The sequence below is a fragment of the Choloepus didactylus genome, chromosome 1, assembly GCF_015220235.1.
Source record: "Choloepus didactylus isolate mChoDid1 chromosome 1, mChoDid1.pri, whole genome shotgun sequence".
Taxonomy (NCBI): domain Eukaryota; kingdom Metazoa; phylum Chordata; class Mammalia; order Pilosa; family Megalonychidae; genus Choloepus; species Choloepus didactylus.
In genome coordinates, this window is record NC_051307.1 from 6,542,753 (window position 1) to 6,568,955 (window position 26,203).

Below are 26,203 nucleotides of genomic sequence, written 5' to 3' on the forward strand. Positions count from 1 at the left end.
GATTTATTGGCTCACAGTTTTGGAGGCTAGGAGTCCAACATCAAGGTAGAGCAGGCCACATTTTCTCTGAGGTCTACAGTGTTCCGGTGCTGGCTTGCTAATAATCCTTGGTGTTCCTTGGCTTTCATCTCTGCCTCCATCTCATGACGATCTGCCTCATTCTCTGGCTTCTTACTCTGGCTTCTACTTCTGCTCAGTCATATGCATCTCTTTCTAGATTTCCTCTCTTTATAACGATTTGGCCACATGGATTAAGGCCTACCCTGATTCAGTTTGGTCTCATCCAAATAGGATCTTCAAAGGTTCTGTTTACAAATGGGTTCACACCCACAGGATCAAAGGCTTGGACTTGGACTTGGGCATGACTTTGTGGGGACATGATCCAATCAACCTCGGCCGGAGACTGGAACTTTGCCTGAAATGGCTTCTCTGATTGGCTGTTTCTTTTCCCTAGGCGGCTTTCCCCACCAACTCATTGGTTCTTCTGCTTCAGAGGAGAACCCAAATTATGACACAAGGTGTAGCATTTAGATAATGCTGTATTTTTTAATGCGTTCAAATCAAATTTAGAATGGCATTTAGTTTTCGGCTGTATCTCACGTTTCTAGCCCAGTGTCTGCTACACTAATTAGTGGTTGGATGTAGAATGAAGACTGAATATGCACACATCTCCCAGGAGGCTCACTGTGGCCCTAGGAAACTCATCTTGCAGCATGAGAGGTATATCTCAGCAGACAATAGTGTTGGCTTCTTAGGTTGTGGGGATTTCAAGAATAAACATTTCTCTACTAACATGGAGATCTCTAATAAATTTTATAGCTTTTTACTTAAACAATAGATAGTGACTATAAATTCAAATACAAGTATAGGTATTTTCTATAATAAATTTAGAAGTTCTTCCCTAAGAGAGTCTCTGTGTTTCTATTTATTCATTTTTCAAACCTTTACTGAGCACCTATAATTATTGTTAGTTCTAAAATAATACTTTTAAAGGCTCCATCCCTGTTCTGTGTTTGTGGAATGAATAATCTAGGGAGGGGAGCAACTGGGAAGTGGAAAAGCCCCTTCTGGTCTCCATTCTCTCTGAGAAGAATGGGATTCGGGCACCAAGTGGTGTTCCTGCTTCAAGAAGATCTGGGCTCCTTGGGACTGCCTAGGAGCAGAAGCCATGGGAATTTTAGCCATTATTGCTGAGGTGGTTCTGGCTCTAGTGAGCCACTGGGCAGATGAGGGGAGAGGGTGGCTCCATGGTACTTGTGTAGGAGCTCAGGACTGAGGGGATTCTCACAGTGGGGTCTTTCAGTGCCTACACTGGGACAGTTCCTGGTTGGTCACCCCATATGCTTGTGGCTCCAGTGAGCCAGTGTATTGCATGTACGGGCATTTTCTCTTTCTCTGTTCTTTCCAGGCTGAGACATGGAACTTGACCCTCTTTCCTTGAGCTCCATGAAAAATCCCCTAATGGAACCATCTGTGTGTATAGCAGAGTTTGCTGAAGATTCTGGGAGGCCACATAATTTTATAGCTTAGGAGCAAACATCACACAGACACTTGGACATAAGATGGAATGGTACAGCTCTTTTGTCACCCTGTTCCTGTAATAAAGGACCCATTCTTCAGGCCTTTGCTGTATTGTCTAATCTCCCTTTCTCTTCTCTCCTCTACCCTCTTCTCCTCTTCTCTGTCTTCTGCTCTCCTCCAGACCCAAATTTTCATTTATTAGTGAGTTTTCCACCTCTTCCCATACAGGGTTATTGATCAACATGTTTTCCCACACAAAGTCAATCCCCTCCCCTGTGTATAAAGATGATGCACCGTGAATTACTAGCTAATGGTCCTCTCATTAGAGTGTGGCCCTGACACATCACATTGCACAAGAGTCCAATGATGGGGGTTTCAGAAGATTCCTAAACTTGGAAAAATCTCTTTGGTTTAAGACATAAATAATGGAACTTTTCCAGTTGAGAAAATATTAAATTTTAATGTTAAAAATGGTGGCTGGGGGTCAATACTCTTATCAATACTTGCATGAATGGCATACCATCCTACTAAAATGCTCAGCATATCCAGAATTTGTACCTGTTTAAGAGTCCTAGGCATGCCATTGCAAAGTACCACAAACGAGGTAGCTTGAAACAACAGAAATTTACTGTCTCACAGGTCTGGGGGCTGAAAGCCTGAAATTGTGGCATTGGAAGGGCCGTGCTCCCTCTGAAGGGTGTAGGGAAGAATGTTCCATGCCTCTCTCCTGGCTCCTGGTGGTGGCCAGTGGTCTTTGGCATCCTTGCCTTGTGGTGTAACTCCATCTCCATCCCTGTTACCTGACTGTCTTCTTTCTGTGTCTGTATACCAAGTTCCACTTCTAATAAAGATACCAGTCACATTGAATTAAGAGCCCACTCTTTTCTAATATCACCTCATTTTAACTTAACTACTTTCATTTCCAAATAGGAGCACATTCACATGTACTGGGGTTTAGGACTTGATCATAACTTTTTGGAATGCACAATTCAACCCATAACAGCAAGAATATCAAAAACTCCTTCTGAAGAGTTCATTTCTATATTGGGAGATTTCCCTTTACAGAGTCATTCTTATCTTTGTTGGTGTGTGAGTTTCTTTTGAAATGAATTTAATGGTCAGCTTTTGGGCACGTATTTGTCCAATGACTAATTCTTTAAGAAAGGTGATTTGATAATTAGGGAAGTTGTTGCCGTGGATATCTTAGAAAATCATAGGCTTCTGGAATTCAGACCTTAAATGCCTTCCTGACCCACCCCCCTCATTTAAAGCTTGAAGAAAATAAACCTCTAGAGAAGTAAAGCTTGTACCCAGATTTATAGAGATGGAATGGAGCAGAAGAGCCAGACCCTATGCGTGGTGGTTTGGAGTTATGTTCCCCAGAAAACTGTGTTCTCAATCTTAATCCATTCCTGTGGGTGCTAGAACCTTTTGAAAGTGTTATTATTAGTGAAGGTATGACCAAACCAAGTGAGGGCGGACCATGATCCAATATGGCTGAAGTCTTTATAAGCAAAGGAAATTGGACGTGGAGAGAGAGAAGCCACAGGAAGCAGAAGTCAACAGAACCCAGAAGAGGAAGGAGGAGATGCCACCATGTCATCATCTTGTGCTGGAATAGCCAAGGAACCTCAAGGATGGCCAGCCAGTCAGAAGATACAGACCCAGGGAGGAAGCCAGCCTTCTAGCTTCTGAAAGCTCCAGTCAATAAATTCCTGTTGTTAAACCAATTCCATGGCATTTGTTTCAGCGGCCATGTCTTAGTTTCCTAGAGCTTCTATGACAATGTACCACAAACTCGGTGGCTTAAAGCAATGGAAATTTAACCCTTTCAGTTCTAGGCTAGTCGTCTGCAGTCCAGGTGTCAGCAGGGTCATGCTCCCTCTGAGGTCCTGGGGATGAATCCATTCCATTTCTCCCTTCTGGCTTCTGGAGTTACCAACAATCCTTGGCATTCCTTGCTTCGTGGCAGCATAACTGCAGCCTCCACTTCTGCCTCCATCCTTTCACGGCTTTCTCTCCCATTCCTATGTCTGTCCATTTTCCCCTTCTCACAGGGACACCAGCCATATTTGATTAGCGCCTATTTTAATGACTCACATCCTCAAAGATCCTATTTCCAACATGGTCACATTCACAGGATCGGTGATTAGGACTTGAACACATGTTTTAGGGGGACACAGTTCATGCCATAGCACCCCATGTAAAGTGGATCCAACTTCACACCCAACCTACTCCAGCCAGGTGCTGTTCTGAGTGCTCCAGGTGTAGTAACGGATGTAGTCGTCACAAGAACTCTGTAGATAGGTAGAAATCATCAGCAGCATCATCCCCTTGGTTTAGGGGGTGCTTAGGTTTGAAGATGCCTTTTTGGGGTAGATCAAATGGTTTAGAAATACTCTTGTCCTTTTAGTATACACCGTTGCTTATTGTTAATGGAGTGTATGTTCTTTTCAGTCTGGTGACGAAAGGCATGAAATGTAGGTTTCTTAATTTTATTTCCAAGAAATGTACGTCGTGATGTTACTCCACTGATGCCAAAATGCATGTGCTCAGCTGGGCCGCCACGGCCGCCAGCCCGTCCGCGTGTCTCACAAGGTGTTCTCCTCCCTTCCAGTTTTACGGGAGCCCTATACAGTCCGCGTGGAGGACCAGAAAACCACGAGAGGCAACGTCGCGGTCTTCAAGTGCATTATCCCGCCCTCGGTGGAGGCGTACGTCACTGTTGTCTCGTGGGAGAAAGACACGGTTTCACTTGTCTCAGGTAGGCCTGCGGCTCTGCCAGGTGCGCGGCCCTGCCAGGTGCGCGGCCCTGGGCTCACCTTCTGCGGGGTTATTTCAGACATCGAATCCGGGTCTTCATCGGTGCGTGTGTTATCGTGAAGAATTATTTAAGTCCGTCGCTATTTTATAAATATTATGTAAATGTTTCATATTTTATAATGGCTCAATTCAGATGCTCTTTGTGAATTGACCATGGATGGAAACCAGTTGCTTGTGCCTTAAGTGTTATTTTTAGAAAGAAGTTGCAGTTTTATTTCTACTTCTAAAATGCAGGGGAGTAGTGATATTCCGTCTGTGAGAGACCTCAGGGATACCCTTGGGACCGACTTCTAAAACTGAAATCTAGAGAACAGAAGCCCTGATTTCATGCTGTTTTGCTACTTTTAAATGTCTAAGATTTACGTAGTATTTCTGACCTCTTTTTTTGAAGATACCTTAAGAATATATGTTCAGTACTGAAATAAGTATTTGCATGTGAATATTTTCTTGGCTTGTTTTTGTTAACTAGAAATTACGCAACTGAAATTTAGCTTTTAAGAAATTGAGGTTCTTCATTTCTTATGGTATTTGAGTTGATTTCTTGCTCTGTGCTCTTTATCTGGAAAGGCCAAAGTAGGCAACTGCTTGGTTTTCCTGTTTCGCATATCCTTGGAGGATGACTGTTGGCATCTCATAAAAATGCTTTCGAGAGAGCTGTAATAGGTATTGTATATGGTTTAATGTGGATTATAGATGTTGGCTTTCTTTCTATGTCTTTGAGCATGTGTGTGCATGTGCACACATGTGCATTTTAACTGAGTTCTTGAATCCTACCCAAACTTCGGCAATGTATAGCAGTAAGAAGTTGGAACTATGCCCTCATGGTGACACCCCACTTTTGGTTTTTGATTTATCAGTTAGCTAGGCTGTGTAAGTTACTATACAACAAGGACCAGAAATTCTTTAAAAATTCCAAATCAAAAATTAAATCTAGTCTTTCAATTATCTTATCATAATCTAGGATATAATAGGAAGTAGAACGCGTTAGCTTTTCTTAATATTGTCTTTATGGTGAACACAGAATCCCTCACACTTCACTGAACAATAAATTCCTTTCTGTTCTGTTGATTAATTATCATAATTTGTTAACTTAAGGTACTGAAAAATACCAAGCTTAAGATCTGAAGTATGATTGTAATAATCAGACAAGAGACCCATCTGTACACTCTTTATTTGCTAATTTTGATTGTTTAATGGTCCTAATCTCTTCTCCTTAGAGGTAATTTTGGTTTTCTTGTCAGCAGCTGGAGAGAATTGATGGCAAGACAGACAGCATGGAAGGGCACTCAGATTTACATGGTGAGGGGGTGTGGATTCAGGAGGTGGAGGAACTTTTGGCCGTATTTGCAGTCTCCCATACTCGGCGGCCTGGGCTCCACCACTTTGTAATATCGCCGTCCAAACTTGGGGCTACAGGGTCTGCCCTGGCATGGGAAGCAAGAAAGGGAGAATCACAAACGGCCTCTTAATGTTTCCATTTCAAAGCGACACATGTCCTTTCTGTTCAAAGTCACATGGCCACGTCAAACTTCAATGGGGCATGCTCCTGGAAAGATAGAAGAACCTGAAATCTGGGTAAGGAATAGAAATAGCTACATTTTTGTAATCTATGCATATAGATTTTTTTAGTTCCAATGTGAAACTAATTAAATAAAATAAAAGGAGTTTTATCTCCGGTGAGAGGAGAGATGCTAGCATGCAGAATGTAGTGTTATTTTTTTGCTGATAGAAACTGACAATGCCCGTGTTCTCTCTTCAATTACATGTTTGAGTTTTCCCCTTTGGTAAACTTTTGAAAGCAATAGTATGTACCCTGTATAAGCACTTGACTTTTCTTTCTTTACAGAGGTATCTAGAAAACAAAGATAGTAAGGCTATTATCACATTAAGGAATTCATCAGTAAGTAAGTTTGTTTGTAAATAAGCCATTTAAGCAAACACATGATCATCCAATGATGCCCAACATGTCAAAAATCAGTCAACAAAGACAGACACAGTTTTCATACCCTGGCAGGTCAGTGTGAACTAAGCAACCTATCATTAAAATGGCCCAGAATGACCTACAATTAAAAATGAGCCAGATGAGAACGAGTTCCAAGGCAGCATTCTGCTCTGTGAGTAGAAGTCTGGAAAGAAAGCCTTACCATGGGATGTGCCATGTCTCACCGCTACAGCTCCAGCCCTGTTCCTGCCCTCCAGGGCTGCCAAAAGTGCCAGGGAAGGAGCTCATGAAGTCACTGGAGGTGATGAACATGGGTGAAAATCTTGGGTATCATTGTGAGTAAACCAGTTTCAGATGGCTTCAGTGGGGAAGGAGTCTATTTCTCTCCAGTGGCTGGGGCCCAGGGTGTGACAAGGGATGGGAAGGACAGAGACCAGCCTCCCTCCCTGCCATCCTGGGCTGCGTGGGGGGGTGGGAGGCCTGGGGGGCTCACAGGTAAGGCTGGACCCTCCCTCCCCCACTCCCCGTGGACTGAGCATCTGGAGGGAGACACTGGGGACTCTTGACCTCAGGGGTCGACCTTGCAAAGCAGAGGCCCCAGGCACAGAGCGGCTTTGCTCAGGGTTAGCTGTGAGCTCCAGGAAAGAAGTCCTAATGCTGTGGGCCCAGCAGACAGTCTGTGAAAGGTTAGTCTCTCTCTGCGTTGTCAATGAACTGATAACCTGTAACTTCTTGTTGAACTTGTTCAGATTTACTAATTGGCTGTATTTACTGCCGTCTCACGCTTCCAGGCACATCCAGTCATCACGGCTTGCCGTGACTCTAGCTGGGAAATTTGTCCCAGCAACATTCCTACTCTGCTCAGATCACTTACTTTAGTTGCTGATTCTCCCCGTGGAGGAAAATGATTAACTAAATCAGCCACGAAAATAAGCCTGTGTGAGTATCCTAATGTAATAAGCTGGGAGCAGGGGATAGATTGAAGGGTACTGGGAGCTGACTTAAGGAAGCTGGAAGCTTCTGGAAGTCAGAGAGGGCCCTAATGGACGTTTAACCAGCCACGGCCCTCCGTCCCCACTCCGGGGGCCCAGTGGGGAAGCTGCCTGAGCAGGGTGCTGTGTGCTGGCAGGGCCGGCGACTGGGTTCCAGTGCTGGGCTCTTGCTGGCCAGGAAGCCCTTGGGGGACGCCACAGAAGCAGAGGCCTGGTTTTAATAGGTGAGAGTTGTTCTGCCAAAGCTCTAGGCCAGAGCTCGTCAGAAATCCTGGCTAAGGTTAATGGTGGATGTTAGTCCTCTAGAGATTGCTTGGCAAGTTGAAAAAATAAAATGGAAAAGTTTGGTGTATTCTTTTACAAAGAAACAAAAGTGGTTTCTACCAGTGGGTCTTAATACTATTTGCCCTTTATCGTGGTTGAGAAAATAAATGACTACATTGTATTCTTGCAGGAGTGAGAAGCACCAGTTGTTTCTGTCTGGGTTTCATGGGAGCAGAAGCAAGTCTCATTAAGCATTCACACGGTGGCTTCCATCAGCTTATTGTACATTAGGTCATGCATCGATTTCTTTGCAGGGGAGTTTTAAATTGGGCTGAACAGCGACTCAGGAATCAAATTGTGCCTTTTTGTCACATGAGGTCATTTGGTCACTAATACCAAGGACATAAATGAGCTCATTTATTTGGAGGGATTTTTGGAAAGAAATGAGCATTGACCTAAAAGTAGGAATCTCGTGACTCTCTCAGGGGAAAGAAAGGTTTGTAATGACTTAGTCCCTGTCTGAAACTGCTGTGGCTTCTCCTCTGACGTCGGCCTGCTGTTCACCTGGGCCACGGGGCACCACGCGTTTCACCTTCCCTGTCCACTCACGCACAGCAGGTGCTAGAAGGCTCGTCAATATGCAGATGGGAAATATCCAGGAGACAAGCACACACCAGGCCATCTAATATCTTCAATTAGTATGATGGCTCCTGACCCATTGCCTCGTAACCTGATTAATCTGAGCTAGGAAAAAGAAGAGTCATGATGTTTATATAGATTTTTAAAAGATCCATATCCGTTCTTTTCCCCTAAGCAGAACTGAAAGCCTTTTAAATATCAGAATATTAATGTAGCCCCACAAAAATATAATAGCTTGGATATCAATGTGTTCTGTAGGTACTGCTGATGTTGAGATACATAAGGCATCATCTTGGGAAAGAACAGTAGCGGACACTTTACATTTGGGTTTCACTCAAGTAGCCTATTGTGAATGTCATGCTGGTTAGGCAGCCAGCAGGAAGAGCCCAGAATACTGCTTCTGCTTCTCCTGATAAAACCCTGAGAATCTCACTGGGGGTTTCGCTTCATTAATATCAAAGACACAGCCCAAGGGTAACTGGATTTGGAAAATGGAAAAAGCAAACATTTTACTATTCCCGGATAATCTGCCTCCCTCTTTCACAGGGGCCCAATTTTCTGTTAAAATATTTCCCATCTGAATGCCTCTATTAGTGAAGACCCGAGGAGAATTTTCTCACTAAGGATCAGTGAGTTAAGTCCAAAGATGATTATCTTCTTCCTGTGACTGGGATAAAATTGCACAGTTTTCTGCCCACATTGCATATCAAACGGTATAACCCTAGCATCTCAGATGCCATGGATCGCATGGAGAGCACAGAGCTGTAAGAGGCGTCCCCCTCTCCAGGCCCCTGCTTGGCAGCGTAGACCGAGGTTTGACAGGCGATGGTTTGTGATCCTAAGCAGCCCAAGGAGGAGAGGGCTGTGCTGCCACCAGGAGTGTGATCGCTGGCAGGTGGAGCAAAACGCCACAGAAGCACACCCCTGGGGTTGGTTGTGCCTGGGGGAGGTGGAGAAGTTTCACGAAAGAGGTGGCCGTTTAAGAAAATCTTCATTTTCATTATAGAAAGGGGAAAACACTTAACTTATAGGCATGGTCTGCCAAATTAGGCCAACTTCTCCTTAAGCATCTTTCAGCAGACTGAAATGAAGAGCAGATTTGTGTGAATTGTTTTATTTTGGAGCAGGAGAGTTTCAGACGTGTGTGCCAGGGCGGGGGTGGTGGTGGTGGTGGTGGTGGTGGTAAGATTTCGTACACTCTGTAAGGATATCACTCAGCTCTATCAGTTAATTCCCCCTTTTCTAAGGCACTAATATTTCAATTTTACTGCTACTCACTGAGCACTCACAATGCAAACTGCTACATGGCTGTGTAGGTTGACTTGACAGCAAGTAAGACTCAGTTCTGCCTTCAGGAGATTATAAGTAAAAGGAATGAGATCAACATTAAAATGATTTGAGGAACAAATCTTTAGTCACCTGAAAGCCTCATATTTGATATAACAATTACCAGGGAGAGGCAGAATTGAGGAAGCACTTCTTTAACAATCACTAAAAAGACATTTGTAGGAACAAATGGAAACTGGAAAAGGAACATTTTAATGTCCATTCATTCATTTTTATTGACTTTTAGTAAATAAGAGCTTCATCTCAAACGTTGGAAATTGTACTAAGGACAGGATGTGTGCAACATACTGGAGTTAGAAAGATGGAGAAAGACGATATTTTCACCGTGCTATATTTTGGGGGAGTGAGCTAACTAAGAAATACATTCCACATGAAAGTTTATAGGAAAGGAGAGTCCTGGTCTCTTTCTTTCTTTTTTGAAGCCATTAATTTTTATTATAATTTTGCCATTTAAGGCCATTGTTCCCTAAATTAATTTTTGCATGTCGCGCCACTGTCACCTGAAAGCAGGTGAACATTGGCTGTTTACAGATATGCCGGAGACTCTTCACGTCACTGAGAGCAGAGATCCTGTTAGACGAGGAGCTGAACCTTGGTGTTCCTAAAATGACCCACTAATGGGATCCTGAAAGGTGGGCAGCAAACAGAAAGTCTATTAGGTGTTAGCCTTCAAAAAGAAGACAAATTCCCATTCTCAAAATTGGAAACTGTATGTTTTGGATTGTAGCACCCAGGAGGAAACTGTGTTTTGATTTTTGAACTATTGAGACAGGTAGACAAGTCATGCAGAGAGAGATATGCTAATGTAATTTTAATAGAAAGAAGAGAAACCCAGAAAGGAAAGTGTGGTAGCAAATTCAGCCTGGAGGGTCTCAGGAGTGTGTGTGTGTGTGTGTGTGTTTCTGTGGGTATGAGTGTGCAGAATACCCCATCTGCTATGAATGTACTGAGTCACCAGCTCAGTCAAAATACCCCTTGATTTCCTACCAGGTGTTGCCAGGTGAATTTGACTGTTCATTCCAGCTCTGATGCAGAGTAACTGGGGGGGCATCCAGACAGGTGTCTCTTTTTTTTTTTTGCCTCAGCTTCCTCATGTGGATAACAGACTGTCTCATTTCTCTCCTCTCTCAGTAAAATGGTAGGATATTAAAACTCCAGACTGAATATTCCATTCCTCAAAGCTGACTATTTATTTTTCTTCTTAGTTTTAATCCCACAGAACTTTTATGCATGTGTCAGGGGTCCCCAAGTCCACCCCATAATTGCACTTGTGGCTGCGATTCGTGATGCTCGTGACAGTGCAAGGACAAAGCAAAATCAGCAAAGAGAAAGAGCATGGGGTGAAGTCCAGAGGAAACCAGATAGAAGCTCCCAGGGTCCTCTCCCAGTGGAGTCACACAGGACTCGTAATTCCCTGCAAGGAGTTGTGACAACTTGTGTGAAAGTTGTCTATCGGGAAAGCTCATTGGGGAAGCAGTGCCCTGGGTGCTGGTTGGGGGCTGGTCATGTCAGCACCCTCTGCCTAGCACGTAACAAAGTCCCCGACTCCCAGAAGGAAGGCAGGTGTTCAGCATACAACATATTGTTTGGACAAACAGTTTAGGCACAAAGCGCCACCCATTTGTTTTCAATCACTCAACAATCACTTTTTAAATATACCTAGCACCGTATACTGGAGAAAATGAGTAAGACAGTAGAAACTGAAGTATTTCTTGCTCTAATATCTGTAATTCCCAGTCTTGAGAAAGATCTAACCCCAAATTATTTTAATATCCCAAAACATGTTGACCCAGATTCTTTTCTTTTTCACCTAAATGGAAATGTCGTTTCATCTGATGTTCATCAGTTAGGGAACTTCTGTCTGTTCTCCTCTCTCCCTGTGATGGCTGGTTCTTTCTAGATGTGAGAAAGCAGATGGGAAGCTAAGTCAATCTGATGTGATTTGGATCCAAGTGTATCCTCTGGTTTCCTGCTCCTCTGTGGGTTTTCATTTCAGGAAGGCTGAAAGGAATAGAAAGGTCATTCACAAAATGATATCAGCTAGTGATCATGATGTTGTTAACTTCAACATTATCACCAGGCTGAGATCACAAGCCACAGGTCCAAGTTTGCTTAGGCAATGTGCCATAGTATAAGAAATAAAATTTTGGCTCAGAATAATTTATTAGCTACTTAAGAGGACAATGTAAAAAGGTGTCGTAAAGGCCAGAGATAAACGGTGATTGTCTGGGGCTGATGGGCTAGACCTGAGCAGGGAAGTCCCCTGGCACGTGAATTGACGCCAGGGACTCCAGAAAAGCCCCAGCCAGAGTCACCACGTCTGTCAGCTCTTTGTGACTTCACTTCCGGACAGGGGGGTACCGGACAATCAAAAGTCTAGCACTCGAGACCTCCTCTTTCCTCAGTTCCTACCTTTAGTAGTAGAATCCCTAGTAATGATAGTAGCCACCATTTTGCTTTCCATCCTCCAGCCTGCTGACCGTTACTGGAGACTGGATGCCCTGAAAAGCCATGCCAGGTGGTTTCAACTGGCCCTTCGCTGTCAGTCTGGGGATTTGTCTGCTTTCTGTTGACTCCCTTTTGTGTTGCCAGTGGAGGCGTTCTCATGGAGTCTCAGGTTACCCTTCCTACAGGTTCTTCCTCCTGAGTCTTCATGATTTCTCTCACAGGAAGAAATGTTCCTCTTTCCCTCCAAGTCTAATTCTTGGCTTGTGCTATTGTCATAATTTCTCTTGGATTTTTGGGAACTCGTTTCATCAGTTCTCTCCTCTGTTGCCTGTGCCATCATCTATTTGGTGATTACCATATTTCTTAGGATACGGGTACTCAGTTTCCCTAATTTTAATGAAACTTTTCCCTTTGCCAACTTTCAGACTACTTTAGGTTTTCTTTCTTTCTTTTTTCTTGCAAATTGATAAAAAGGAGAGCGTGTACTCAGCACTTTTTCTTATCTCTCGTGGTATGGGTTTTACATTCTAGAGAAACTTAACCTTTTCAAGGTCACCCATGGTTTTCTAATGTCAAACCCCAGGGCTGTCTCCTGGTCTAAGTTCTCTCTGACTTCCATGTAGGATCTGCACAGTTTTACCTTCTCCCTCCCTCCCTCTTTGTTTTTTTGGTTTTCGTGAACCTATACCACACGGGTTGGCCTTCTCTACTTCTTCACTGTCTCTCTCTTTGTGTTCCCATTTATTCTTCCCTACTTACAAATGTAGGTACCCCAGTCTTTAGACCCTCCCCTCTCACTCTCTATTTTCCCATCAGTCATTTCATCTGACTCCCTTGGCTTCATCCATCACTTCCACATGGATGATGCTAACATCGACCCTGATTTCTCTTCTGGGCTCGCTTACTCCCCGCTGCCTGCTCCTCTTTTGCCACTTGCAGCAGAGCATGACTAAAGCAGGATGCAAAATTCCCGCAACTCTCAATGAATTTCTGTTTGCGTGACTTCTTTATCATTCAGATGTTAACAAATACTTCCAATTCTTTTTTGGAACCTTCTCACATAGATCTTTATATCTCCTGCTTGATGCATAGCTAAAAACCAGCAAATATTTATTAAATGAGATCCTTAAATTAAAGGAGTGTTTAAAAGGAAGGAAACAAAAAGCAGAATGCCTCGGCAGTGTGGCTAAGAGTACTGACGCTTGGCGCTTCTGGCTGCTGTCCCCTTACCCAGGCTGCAACGTGCCTTGGAGCTCCAGCTGGCAGCCCCTCCCTCAGCTCCCTTGAGGCAGACTCCCCTGGGGGCCTGGGTGGGGCCAGATCCAAGATGGGCCAGGCCCAAGGCACCAGGGACTGCAGGCAAGCTTCTTGATTTTACATTTTGAGATCATTTCATGTGTAAACTCACCCTCTGATTTTTAGTTTTGTATTCTGAAGTCCACATTTTGTGTCAGTCTCCTACCAAAACTTTTTGGTTTACAATGAGCCATTCCTACATAACACTGAATATTATAGGAAGCATTCTGATGATACGGCAATGAGAGAATATTATAGAATATTTCAGTCTACGTAGGTTCTGGAACTATGATGATGATACAGAATATTGATTGCCCAGAATTGGGCTCTATAAACACTAGAAAATCTCCAGCACACATTGCTCTGCAGGACAGAAAGTCAAGATGTTCTTTGTAGAGAAGCTAGTAAGCATACATAGCAAATAAGTAAATATAGGCTGGTTTTAGACTTTCCCAATTGGGTCACATGCTCTTCCAAGGAAGGTTTCATGCTTCTGCACATCTTTCATTTGCCAAGTGTCTGAACTCCAGCTTGGGTGTGACCTAGGAGTCAGGCTTTGGATCCCTGCTTCCCTATTGACAGAGAATGAGGAAATGGAAGACGGTGTTCTTATAAAGATCAGAAATGACAAGGAGCTGCTCCATTAATTATACGTAGTTAGCTAAGTCTCCATCTCTAGCTGTGCATTAGTCTGTCTGGCCTGTAGGTCCGAGTGTGGACCTGAATCCAGATGTTAGCTCCACTTTCCAGATCCACCGTTACCAAGCTATGTGACTTCGGGCTAATCACTCACCTTCCTGTGCCTCGGTGTCCTCAGCTGTGGAATGGGGATCGTCACCTCATTATGATCATGATCATAATCACCATCATAAGGTTGTTGTAAAAATTAAATCAGTCAGTATATGTAAAGTGGCATGAATGTTGGCCATTGCCATTGTTGTCTTCCTTCTATCTGAGTGCTCCTACTCCAGAAACTTCCATGGTTTCAAAACTAATAGGAAATTGATTGCTTGCAGCTTGTTAGGAGTCAAAGCAGAAGTAATTCTATTTAAGAAAAGCAGGTGAAAGACAAGGTATGCTGAAGAAGTCATGAATAAATGCTCTAAAATCCTGCAGTTCAATTTAAGAACATTGGGATGCTATTGAAGTAGTAGTCTGTAGGTTTTTATTAAAATAAATAGTTTACTTGCTTGATAAAAATATTTACTTTTCTTAACTAGAAATTTTATAATGTACAATGAACAATAAACTACAATGAAATATCGTATTTTTGTCTTTAACATCACAGTTAATTCAGAGTACATGGTACAGGGAAGATTAGGACTTACGTTAACACTTGCACTGTGTTTGGATTATTAAAGAGCTAACAATTATACAGTTTGTATATGTCAGTTTGTATCTAACTACTTACTAGGAGAAGACACTCCTGCTCTTCATAGCACCCCATTTGATGGTGACTTTTATCATCTCCACTTAATAAATGAGGAGACTGAGGCTCAAAGAGCTCAGTAACTTGTCCAAAGTTTTTATTTGCAATTTATTCTTTGCAATTGTCCTTCACTAGCAGATGAAGACTTTGCTTTTTTGTTTTGTTTTGTTTTGTTTTTACTTTCTTTGTGTTTCCCTTAGTGTATAAGGTAGGGGGAGTCCAAAAATATTATCAACTTAATGGCACACCATTTATAACAGTCATAACTATTAAAAGTGGGGCTTTATTTAAGCAAAAAATACATTTTCAAATATGAAATAGTCCAACCTAATCCTAACTTCTAGACAGCTGACATATTCTGGGCATTCCATTATGGTTTGAGGACAATATGTTTAATGTTTTTTGAAACAATATTGCACAACCAGAGAAAAATCTAAATAAATGACACTTACTAGGATAAAAATTATTTTGTAATTGCAATTTTATTTAAAGTTATATCTCCCATCAACCTTAAGGAAAATATTGTAATACCTGGCATACAGTAGGAGCTTAGTAAATATTTACTGAGTGAATGTTGAATAAGCAAATTTTGCTCAAAAATGGTAGTGCTATTTCCTTTCAAATGATTTTTAATGCTTTAAGAAGAGAGCTTTACTTTCCTATACTTTTTTCCTGCTACACCAAAGTACAATTAAACCCTCCTCCCAAAGCAGACATTGTCTGGGTAGGTAAATCAGAGGCAACATGGTATTTCATAGCTGATTCATGACATGATGCCATTCTAGAGGAAATAGATATTCCAAGTTCTCAATATTTATTATTCCTCAAATAAAAGCTGTCTCCTTCTGTTTTCAGGGAATGATACTATTTGTGTAATCTCCTTACGGTTTTATACTGTAGCATTGGTTAAACTGCTACACTGACTAACGGGAAAGCACAGCAGAATGGAAATACTTCAGTGTCAAGACCTTTAGAGGCATTTGGAGTATTTCCTGGTGCACTGGATCCAAAGCCAAGTTGTTATTCTTCCTGAGATTTTACTTTTCATTTTTATCGAAAGGGATTTTTTTTCATAAAATACAGAAGGAACCCTATATGAATGTCTTTTCTGTGTGGGTGTGTGTGTTTTGAATAGTGATCAACGAGTTCTCCCAATTTGTGATGCTGGATCTAAAAATTGAGGAGTTTCTGTGTGGGAAGAGAGTCTTTCTAACCTGGAGAATGGAGACCCGAGGAGGTTGTATGAGGGTAACAGGAAAGAATGGTGTCTGAGATCAGCACAGATGAGGATGGACATGGAATCTAGAGCATTCTCACTTCTCTATGGCACAATCACATTTTGCTTTAGAAAATTATTTACCGATGAAGAAAGAATCCAGAGAGTAAAAGTCACCTGGAGAGTGAGTGGCAGTGTGTGGAGTCACACCTAGGTTTTGTTTTTTTTTTCATGGTTGATTCTGCACTAAGAATTGTTTTAAGTATAAACTTTCTTTATTAAAATTGTTACTAAATAGTTGCCTAAACACCTACCATCTGTTGTTTTAGGAATCGCTGATTTTTATTACATGACCTTTTTAAAAAAGTGAGATAGAGACACATCAGCCATAGCTTTGATTTAATAATCAATAGACTTGTGTTCAGTCATCAAAGGTGAGGATGTAAGATGCTCCAGAGTGACGTACCTCCACAGAAGCAAGAATCACTGAACAACTAGGAAAACCTGGCAGAGCCATCTTCCTCACAACTCCAGAAAACAGTTAAGGGGTTGCAGTAACTGGAAAGGGTTAAACCAACAAAACACAACTTTTAAAATGGTAAGAGAAGCTTGAGGTTCCCTGGCCCCTCCCTGACCCCTTCCCTGGCATGTGAGTCCCTGGCCCTGTTCCAGAGGGAGCGGAGTAACCCCCAGGTGCATGCTGGGATGTCTGTGTGTCAGGGCCAGTCTAACTGGCGGAAGTCCGAAAGACTAAACCAGGAAAGCTGTGCTGTCCTTGCACTCCCAGAATCTCCCCTGATGGCAGAGAAGCAGCTTACAGACAGCTAAAGCAGTGTAAGAAACAACTGAATGGAAGTGGCCTGGGGAAAAAGCTTACCTGCATTAAGTCACACAATGGGGCACCCTGGAAGAGGGTGAAAGTCTATTTCAAAGGGAGAAGAGGGGGCATTCAAATGGGTAAAATCCTAAGGCCAAAAGCAGCACAAGTCCAGGACAAGACACAGGCTCAGAAAAGATGGAGAGCTCCCTTCCCTTCCGTTTTACACTGGACTCATCATCCTGTTAGGAGTGCTACACTCTGAAGGAGAGCACCAGCTGGCACAGCCAATTGCAAAGGCAGTGAAAGGTGTTTTTTGCATGGTTTGTTTTAGTTAGCTCCTGCAACCAAGGAAAACCATGTCACTTCAATAACTAGATACAAACTTAAGGAACAGACAGCTAAAGGACTAAATCCCAGAGTTGTCATCTTAAAGTATTAAATTGTATGGTGTGCAATAAAAGATTAGAAGAAAAAGAAAGAAAAAGAAACAGATGGCCCATCCAGAAGAACAATATAAAAATCCAGAAACCGTCAATGAAGAAGACAAGATTTGGGATCAGAAAAAGAATGAAAATTAAAAAAAAAAAAAGATACTATGTTCACTGGGATAAAGGGAAACATGGAGAAAGAAGTAGAGTATATCATGAAATATTCAATGACCGATATGAGAAACTCAATAAAGAGACAAAAATTTAAAAAAATAACCTAACAGATATACTGGAGTTGAAGACTGTAATAACTGAAAGGAAAAAAAGTTCCCTAGAGGGTTTCAACAGTAGAATGGATCTGGCAGAAGAAAAATCAATGAACTTCAAGAAAAGACAATTGAAATGAGTCAGGCAGAGGAGCAGAAAGTAAAAAAGAAGACAAAATGTAGACAGAGCCAAAGAGACCTGTGGAACATAATCAAGTGTGCCAATGTATGCATTATGGGAATTTCAGAGGGAGAAGAACGGGAGAAAGGGGCAGAAAGAATACTCAAAGAAATAATGGCAGAAAATATCCCAAATTTAATGAAAGGCATGTAATACAAATTCCAGAAGCCTAATAAACACCAAACAAATGAACTTGAAGAGAACCATGCCAAGATACATAATAATCAAACTATCAAATGCCAGGGACAAGGAAAGAGTTCTGAAAGCTGCAAGAGAAAAGCCAGATTCAGTGCTGATTTCTCAATAGAAACTATGGTGACAAGAAAGCAGTGGGATGAAATAGGTAAAGTGCTGGAAGAAAATAATTGCCAGTGAAGAGTTTATATCCAATGGGACTGTCCTTCAAAAATGAGGTCAGGATTAAGACATTCTCAGATAATTAAAAGCTAAGGGAGTTAGTCACCTTAGACCAGCCCTACAAACAATGCTAAAGGGAATTCTTCAGACTGAAAGAAAAGGAGAGTAGAGAGTGAATCGAAGTGGCAAAAAGAAATAAGAGTTCCAGTAAAGGTAACTATATGGGTAATTATAAATACCAGTACAATTGTTTATATTTTTTGGTTTATAACTGCACATTTTACTTCTATGGAATTAAAATTCAAATGCATAAAAAGGAATGAAGAATCTATGGTTTTGGAATATGATATATAAAGATATTATATGTAACAAGTAGAACAAAAAGGTGGAGTGCAGAGGAGTATAGTAACTGTACATATTTGCTATTGAAGTTAAATTGCTATCAAATACCTGGTTGTTTTAGATTTAGTATGCAAAAGATAAGCCTGACGGTAATCTGAACAATATTACAGAAGGAAATTATAAGGGTACTCTACATAAAACAAAACAAACATAAAAGTAGGCATATCTAGGATTATTTAGGGACAAAAAGGGTATAAGAATTACAAAGACCAAATAACAGAGTGGCAGAGGAAAGTCTTGCATTATCAGTAGTTACTTTAAGTGTAACTGGATTAAATTCTCCAGTCATAAGGCAAAGATTATCAGAATAGATAAAATAAGCATGGTGAAACTATATGTAGTTAATAAGGGACTCACCTTAAATTCAAAGAAGCAAGTAGGTAGAAGGTGAAAGGATGGGGAAAAACAAAAACAAAACTATACCATGGAAAGAGTAATCAAAAGAGAGTGGGGGTAGTTTTGCTAACATCAGATAAAATAGACCTTAAGTCAAAAATGGCTATTAGGGTCAAGGAAGGTTACCATATACTGATAAAGAAGTCAATTGATCAAGAAGGAATAACAATTATATACATGCAACTAATGGCAAAGCCCCAAAATATTTGAAGAAAATATTGACAGATTTGAAGGAAGAAATAGAAAGTTCTACCTTAATTGTAGGATACTTAAATGCACCACTTTCTATAATGGATTGGACATTTAGACAGAAAATAAATAAGGAAATAAGAGGACTTGAATGATGCTGTTAACCAACTAGACCTAACAGGCATATATAGAACACTTCACCCAACAGCAGCAGAATACACAGTCTTCTTTTTTTTTTTTTTATCATCATTTTATTGAGATATATTCACATACCACGCAGTCATACAAAACAAATTGTACTTTCGATTGTTTACAGTACCATTACATAGTTGTACATTCATCACCTAAATCCAATCCCTGACACCTTCATTAGCACACACACAAAAATAACAAGAATAATAATTAGAGTGAAAAAGAGCAATTGAAATAAAAAAGAACACTGGGTACCTTTGTCTGTTTGTTTCCTTCCCCTACTTTTCTACACATCCATCCATAAACTAGACAAAGTGGAGTTTGGTCCTTATGGCTTTCCCAATCCCATTGTCACCCCTCATAAGCTACATTTTTATACAACTGTCTTCGAGATTCATGGGTTCTGGGTTGTAGTTTAATAGTTTCAGGTATCCACCACCAGCTACCCCAATTCTTTAGAACCTAAAAAAGGTTGTCTAAAGTGTGCATAAGAGTGCCCACCAGAGTGATCTCTCGGCTCGTTTTGGAATCTCTCTGCCACTGAACCTTATTTCATTTCCTTTCACATCCTCCTTTTGGTCAAGAAGATGTTCTCCATCCCACGATGCCGGGTCTACATTCCTCCCCGGGAGTCATATTCCACGTTGCCAGGGAGATTCACTTCCCTGGGTGTCTGATCCTACGTAGGGGGGAGGGCAGTGATTTCACCTTTCAAGTTGGCTTAGCCAGAGAGAGAGGGCCACATCTGAGCAACAAAGAGGCATTCAGGAGGAGACTCTTAGACACAAATACAGGGAGGCCTAGCGTCTCCTTTGCAGCAACCGTCTTCCCAAGGGTAAAACCTATGGTAGAGGGCTCAACCCATCAAACCACCAGTCCTCTATGTCTGTGGTCATGTTAGCAACCATGGAGGTGGGGTAGGCGAATACCCCTGCATTCTCCACAGGCTCCTCAAGGGGGCACTACATCTTTTTTTTTTTTTTTTCCTTGTTTGTCTTTTTTCATTCTTTTTTTTTTTTTTTTAACTTTCCCTTCTTTTTTAAATCAACTGTATGAAAAAAAAAGTTAAAAAGAAAACAAACATACAATAAAAGAACATTTCAAAGAGACCATAACAAGGGAGTAAGAAAAAGACAACTAACCTAAGATAACTGCTTAACTTCCAACATGTTCCTACTTTACCCAAGAAAGTTACATAATATAGCAACATTTCAGTGAACTTGTTCCTACTACATCCATCAGAAATTAACAGACCATAGTCATTTCTGGGCATCCCCAGAACGTTAAATAGCTTATCTGTTCTTCTTGGATTATTGTTCCCCCTTCCTTAATTGCTCTCTACTGCTAGTTCCCCTACATTCTACATTATAAACCATTTGTTTTACATTTTTCAAAGTTCACATTAGTGGTAGCATATAATATTTCTCTTTTTGTGCCTGGCTTATTTCGCTCAGCATTATGTCTTCAAGGTTCATCCATGTTGTCATATGTTTCACCAGATCGTTCCTTCTTACTGCCGCGTAGTATTCCATCGTGTGTATATACCACATTTTATTTATCCACTCATCTGTTGAAGGAGATTTGGGTTGTTTCCATCTCTTGGCAATTGTGAATAATGCTGCTATGAACATTGGCGTGCAGATATCTGTTCGTGTCACTGCTTTCCGATCTTCCGGGTATATACCGAGAAGTGCAATCGCTGGATCGAATGGTAGCTCTATATCTAGTTTTCTAAGGAACCGCCAGACTGACTTCCAGAGTGGCTGAACCATTATACAGTCCCACCAACAATGAATAAGAGTCCCAGTTTCTCCACATCCCCTCCAGCATTTGTAGTTTCCTGTTTGTTTAATGGCAGCCATTCTAACCGGTGTTAGATGGTATCTCATTGTGGTCTTAATTTGCATCTCTCTAATAGCTAGTGAAGCTGAACATTTTTTCATGTGTTTCTTGGCCATTTGTATTTCCTCTTCAGACAACTGTCTTTTCATATCTTTTGCCCATTTTATAATTGGGCTGTCTGTACTGTTGTCATTGAGTTGTAGGATTTCTTTGTATATGCAAAATATCAGTCTTTTGTCAGATACATGGTTTCCAAAAATTTTTTCCCATTGAGTTGGCTGCCTCTTTACCTTTTTGAGAAATTCCTTTGAGGTGCAGAAACTTCTAAGCTTGAGGAGTTCCCATTTATCTATTTTCTCTTTTGTTGCTTGTGCTTTGGGTGTAAAGTCTAGGAAGTGGCCTCCTAATACAAGGTCTTGAAGATGTTTTCCTACATTATCTTCTAGGAGTTTTATGGTACTTTCTTTTATATTGAGATATTTGGTCCATTTTGAGTTAATTTTTGTGTAGGGGGTGAGGTAGGGGTCCTCTTTCATTCTTTTGGATATGGATATCCAACTCTCCCAGCCCCATTTGTTGAAAAGACCATTATGGCTCAGTTCGGTGACTTTGGGGGCCTTATCAAAGATCAGTCGGCCATAGATCTGAGGGTCTATCTCTGAATTCTCAATTCGATTCCATTGATCTGTATGTCTATCTTTGTGCCAGTACCATGCTGTTTTGGCAACTGTGGCTTTATAATAAGCTTCAAAGTCAGGGAGTGTGAGTCCTCCCACTTCGTTTTTCTTTTTTAGAGTGTCTTTAGCAATTCGAGGCATCTTCCCTTTCCAAATAAATTTGATAACTAGCTTTTCCAAGTCTGCAAAGTAGGTTGTTGGAATTTTGATTGGGATTGCATTGAATCTGTAGATGAGTTTGGGTAGAATTGACATCTTAATGACATTTAGCCTTCCTATCCATGAACATGGAATATTTTTCCATCTTTTAAGGTCCCCTTCTATTTCTTTTAGTAGAGTTATGTAGTTTTCTTTGTATAGGTCTTTTACATCTTTGGTTAAGTTTATTCCTAGGTACTTGATTTTTTTAGTTGCTATTGAAAATGGTATCTTTTTCTTGAGTGTCTCTTCAGTTTGTTCATTTCTAGCATATAGAAACATTACTGACTTATGTGCATTAATCTTGTATCCCGCTACTTTGCTAAATTTGTTTATTAGCTCTAGTAGGTATATCGTTGATTTCTCAGGGTTTTCTAGATATAAGATCATATCATCTGCAAACAATGACAGTTTTACTTCTTCTTTTCCAATTTGGATGCCTTTTATTTCTTTGTCTTGCCGGATTGCCCTGGCTAGCACTTCCAGCACAATTTTGAATAACAGTGGTGACAGCGGGCATCCTTGTCTTGTTCCTGATCTTAGAGGGAAGGCTTTCAGTCTCTCACCATTGAGTACTATGCTGGCTGTGGGTTTTTCATATATGCTCTTTATCATGTTGAGGAAGTTTCCTTCAATTCCTACCTTTTGAAGTGTTTTTATCAAAAAGGGATGTTGGATTTTGTCAAATGCTTTTTCAGCATCTATTGAGATGATCAATTGATTTTTCCCTTTCGAGTTTTTAATGTGTTGTAATACATTGATTGTTTTTCTTATGTTGAACCATCCTTGCATGCCCGGAATGAACCCCACTTGGTCATGGTGTATGATTTTTTTAATGTGTCTTTGGATTCGATTTGCAAGTATTTTGTTGAGGATTTTTGCATCTATATTCATTAGGGAGATTGGCCGGTAGTTTTCCTTTTTTGTAGCATCTTTGCCTGGTTTTGGTATTAGATTGATGTTAGCTTCATAAAATGAGTTAGGTAGTGTTCCATTTTTTTCAATGTTTTGAAAGAGTTTGAGTAAGATTGGTGTCAGTTCTTTCTGGAAAGTTTGGTAGAATTCCCCTGTGAAGCCATCTGGCCCTGGGCATTTATTTGTGGGAAGATTTTTGATGACTGATTGGATCTCTTTGCTTGTGATGGGTTGGTTGAGGTCTTCTATTTCTTCTCTGGTCAGTCTAGGTTGTTCATATGTTTCCAGGAAATTGTCCATTTCTTCTACATTATCCAGTTTGTTGCCATACAGTTGTTCATAGTATCCTCTTATAGTTTTTTTAATTTCTTCAGGATCTGCAGTTATGTCACCTTTTTCATTCATTATTTTGTTTATATGGGTCTTCTCTCTTTTTGATTTTGTCAGTCTAACTAGGGGCTTGTCAATCTTGTTGATCTTCTCAAAGAACCAACTTTTGGTGATATTTATCCTCTCTATTGTTTTTTTGTTCTCTATGTCATTTATTTCTGCTTTAATCCTTGTCATTTCTTTTCTTCTACTTGGTTTAGGATTGGTTTGCTGTTCATTTTCTAGCTTCTTCAGTTGATCCATTAGTTCTTTGATTTTGGCTCTTTCTTCCTTTTTAATATATGCGTTTAGTGCTATAAATTTCCCCCTTAGCACTGCTTTTGCTGCATCCCATAGGTTTTGGTATGTTGTGTTCTCATTTTCATTCGTCTCTATATATTTAGCAATTTCTCTTGCTATTTCTTCTTTAACCCACTGATTGTTTAGGAGTGTGTTGTTTAACCTCCAGGTATTTGTGAATTTTCTAAGTCTCTGATGGTTATTGACTTCTAATTGTATTCCATTGTGGTCAGAGAATGTGCTTTGAATAATTTCAATCTTTTTAAATTTATTGAGGCTTGTTTTATGTCCCAGCATATGATCTATTCTGGAGAAAGTTCCGTGAGCACTAGAAAAGTATGTGTATCCTGGTGATTTGGGATGTAATGTCCTGTATATGTCTGTTAAATCTAATTCATTTATCAGATTGTTTAGGTTTTCAATTTCCTTATTGGTCTTCTGTCTGGTTGATCTATCTATAGGAGAGAGTGATGTGTTGAAGTCTCCCACAATTATTGTGGAAACATCAATTGCTTCCTTTAGTTTTGCCAGTGTTTCTCTCATGTATTTTGTGGCACCTTGATTGGGTGCATAGACATTTACGATTGTTATTTCTTCTTGCTGAATTGCCCCTTTTATTAGTATGTAGTGGCCTTCTTTGTCTCTCAAAACATCCCTGCATTTGAAGTCTATTTTATCTGAGATTAATATTGCTACACCTGCTTTCTTTTGGCTGTAGCTTGCATGAAATATTTTTTTCCATCCTTTCACTTTCAGTTTCTTTGTGTCCCTGTGTCTAAGATGAGTCTCTTGTATGCAACATATTGATGGTTCATTTTTTTTGATCCATTCTGCGAATCTATATCTTTTAACTGGGGAGTTTAATCCATTTACATTCAACGTTAAAACCGTGAAGGCATTTCTTGAATCGGCCATCTTATCCTTTGGTTTATGTTTGCCATATTTTTCCCTCTCTCTATTAATATCCTTTATTGTACCCAAACCGAATCTCTTTAGTACTGAACCTTTCTCCAAGTCTCTCTGTCCTGTCTTTGTTTCTCTGTCTGTAGGGCTCCCTTTAGTATCTCCAGTAGGGCAGGTCTCTTGTTAGCAAATTCTCTCAGCATTTCTTTGTCTGTGAAAAATTTAAGCTCTCCCTCAAATTTGAAGGAGAGCTTTGCTGGATAAAGTATTCTTGGCTGGAAATTCCTCTCACTCAGAATTTTAAATATATCGTGCCACTGCTTTCTTGCCTCCATGGTGGCTGCTGAGTAGTCACTACTTAGTCTTATGCTGTTTCCTTTGTATGTGGTGAATTGCTTTTCTCTTGCTGCTTTCAGAACTTGCTCCTTCTCTTCTATGTTTGACAGTGTGATCAGTATATGTCTCGGAGTGGGTTTTTTTGGATTTATTCTATTTGGAGTTCGCTGAGCATTTATGATTTGTGTATTTATATTGTTTAGAAGATTTGGGAAGTTTTCCCCAACAATTTCTTTGAATACTCTTCCTAGACCTTTACCCTTTTCTTCCCCTTCTGGGACACCAATGAGTCTTATATTCGGACGTTTCATATTATCTATCATATCCCTGAGGTCCATTTCGAGTTTTTCAATTTTTTCCCCATTCTTTCTTTTATGCTTTCATTTTCCATTCTGTCATCTTCCAGGTCACTGATTCGTTGTTCAACTTCCTCTAGTCTTGTACTATGAGTGTCCAGAATCTTTTTAATTTGGTCAACAGTTTCTTTAATTTCCATAAGATCATCCATTTTTTTATTTAGTCTTGCAATGTCTTCTTTATGCTCTTCTAGCGTCTTCTTGATTTCCTTCATATCCCGTACTATGGTCTCATTGTTTATCTTTAGTTCTTTGAGTAGCTGCTCTAGGTGCTGTGACTCTTCTGGTCTTTTGATTTGGGTGCTTGGGCTTGGGTTATCCATATCGTCTGGTTTTTTCATATGCTTTATAATTTTCTGTTGTTTTTGGCCTCGTGGCATTTGCTGAACTTGATAGGGTTCTTTTAGGGTTTGTAGACCTATTGAAGTCCTTATCTCTAATTTATCAGATTTACAGGTTCGTGGAGTACACTTTCTCTAACCAACCAGCAGGTGGCGTCCACGAGCCACCTGTTCTCCACAAGCCAGTTCTCCCCTGCTTAGCCTTTTTGGTGAGTGGGGGAGTGAGTCTTGTGGGGTCCAATTGGTGTACCAAGCTTGCGTGTGTAGTTGGTGTTGCCTGCCCTGTATGTGGGGCATGTTTCTGGGCAGTCGGGGAGGGGGGGTGGCCCTAACAATCAAATCTCCCTGATGATCCTAGAGTTTTAAAGCTGCTGCAATAGTCTAATCCTTCAGTTCAGTCCTGCCACAGTTTGTCTCTGCCACTGACCCACAAGTCTTTGGTATTGGCGTATGGCTCCTGAGACTTGCAAGTGGGCCCCTCTTCCAGGCCGTGCACCCCGGGTCCTCTGTTGAGGGATGACTGTGCTATGTCACAGGTGAGTGCCGTCCCCCCAGGGCAGTTCTGGGCTGCTGGGCTGTGTAGGGAGACTCCCAGTCTGCTCAAATGATGGCTGAATGGTGCTTTGTTAATTCACACTGCTCCACCTTCCCAGCTCTGGGACATTCAGCTGAGGTTGCAGGGAAGGCTAATGTCCACGCCCAGTTTTGTGGTGTGTGCCTGTTATTTGAAGCACTTCCGTCACACTGGGTTGTCTGGGGCAGCTCTGGGCTATGGGGCTGGCGATGTGCAGGAGTGTTTCCTGTCCACCAGGATGGTG

General features: G+C 41.0%; 1 protein-coding gene across 2 annotated transcripts in view; it reads left to right on the plus strand.

Moving 5' to 3' along the window:
- DSCAM (DS cell adhesion molecule) overlaps positions 1 to 26,203 on the plus strand; it is an 834,563-nt gene that overhangs the window by 141,840 nt on the left and 666,520 nt on the right. For both annotated transcript variants that reach the window (XM_037831465.1, XM_037831467.1), the window contains exon 3: positions 4,139 to 4,285. In XM_037831465.1, coding sequence (XP_037687393.1) covers positions 4,139 to 4,285 — 147 coding nt within the window. The remainder of the gene's footprint in view (positions 1 to 4,138; positions 4,286 to 26,203) is intronic.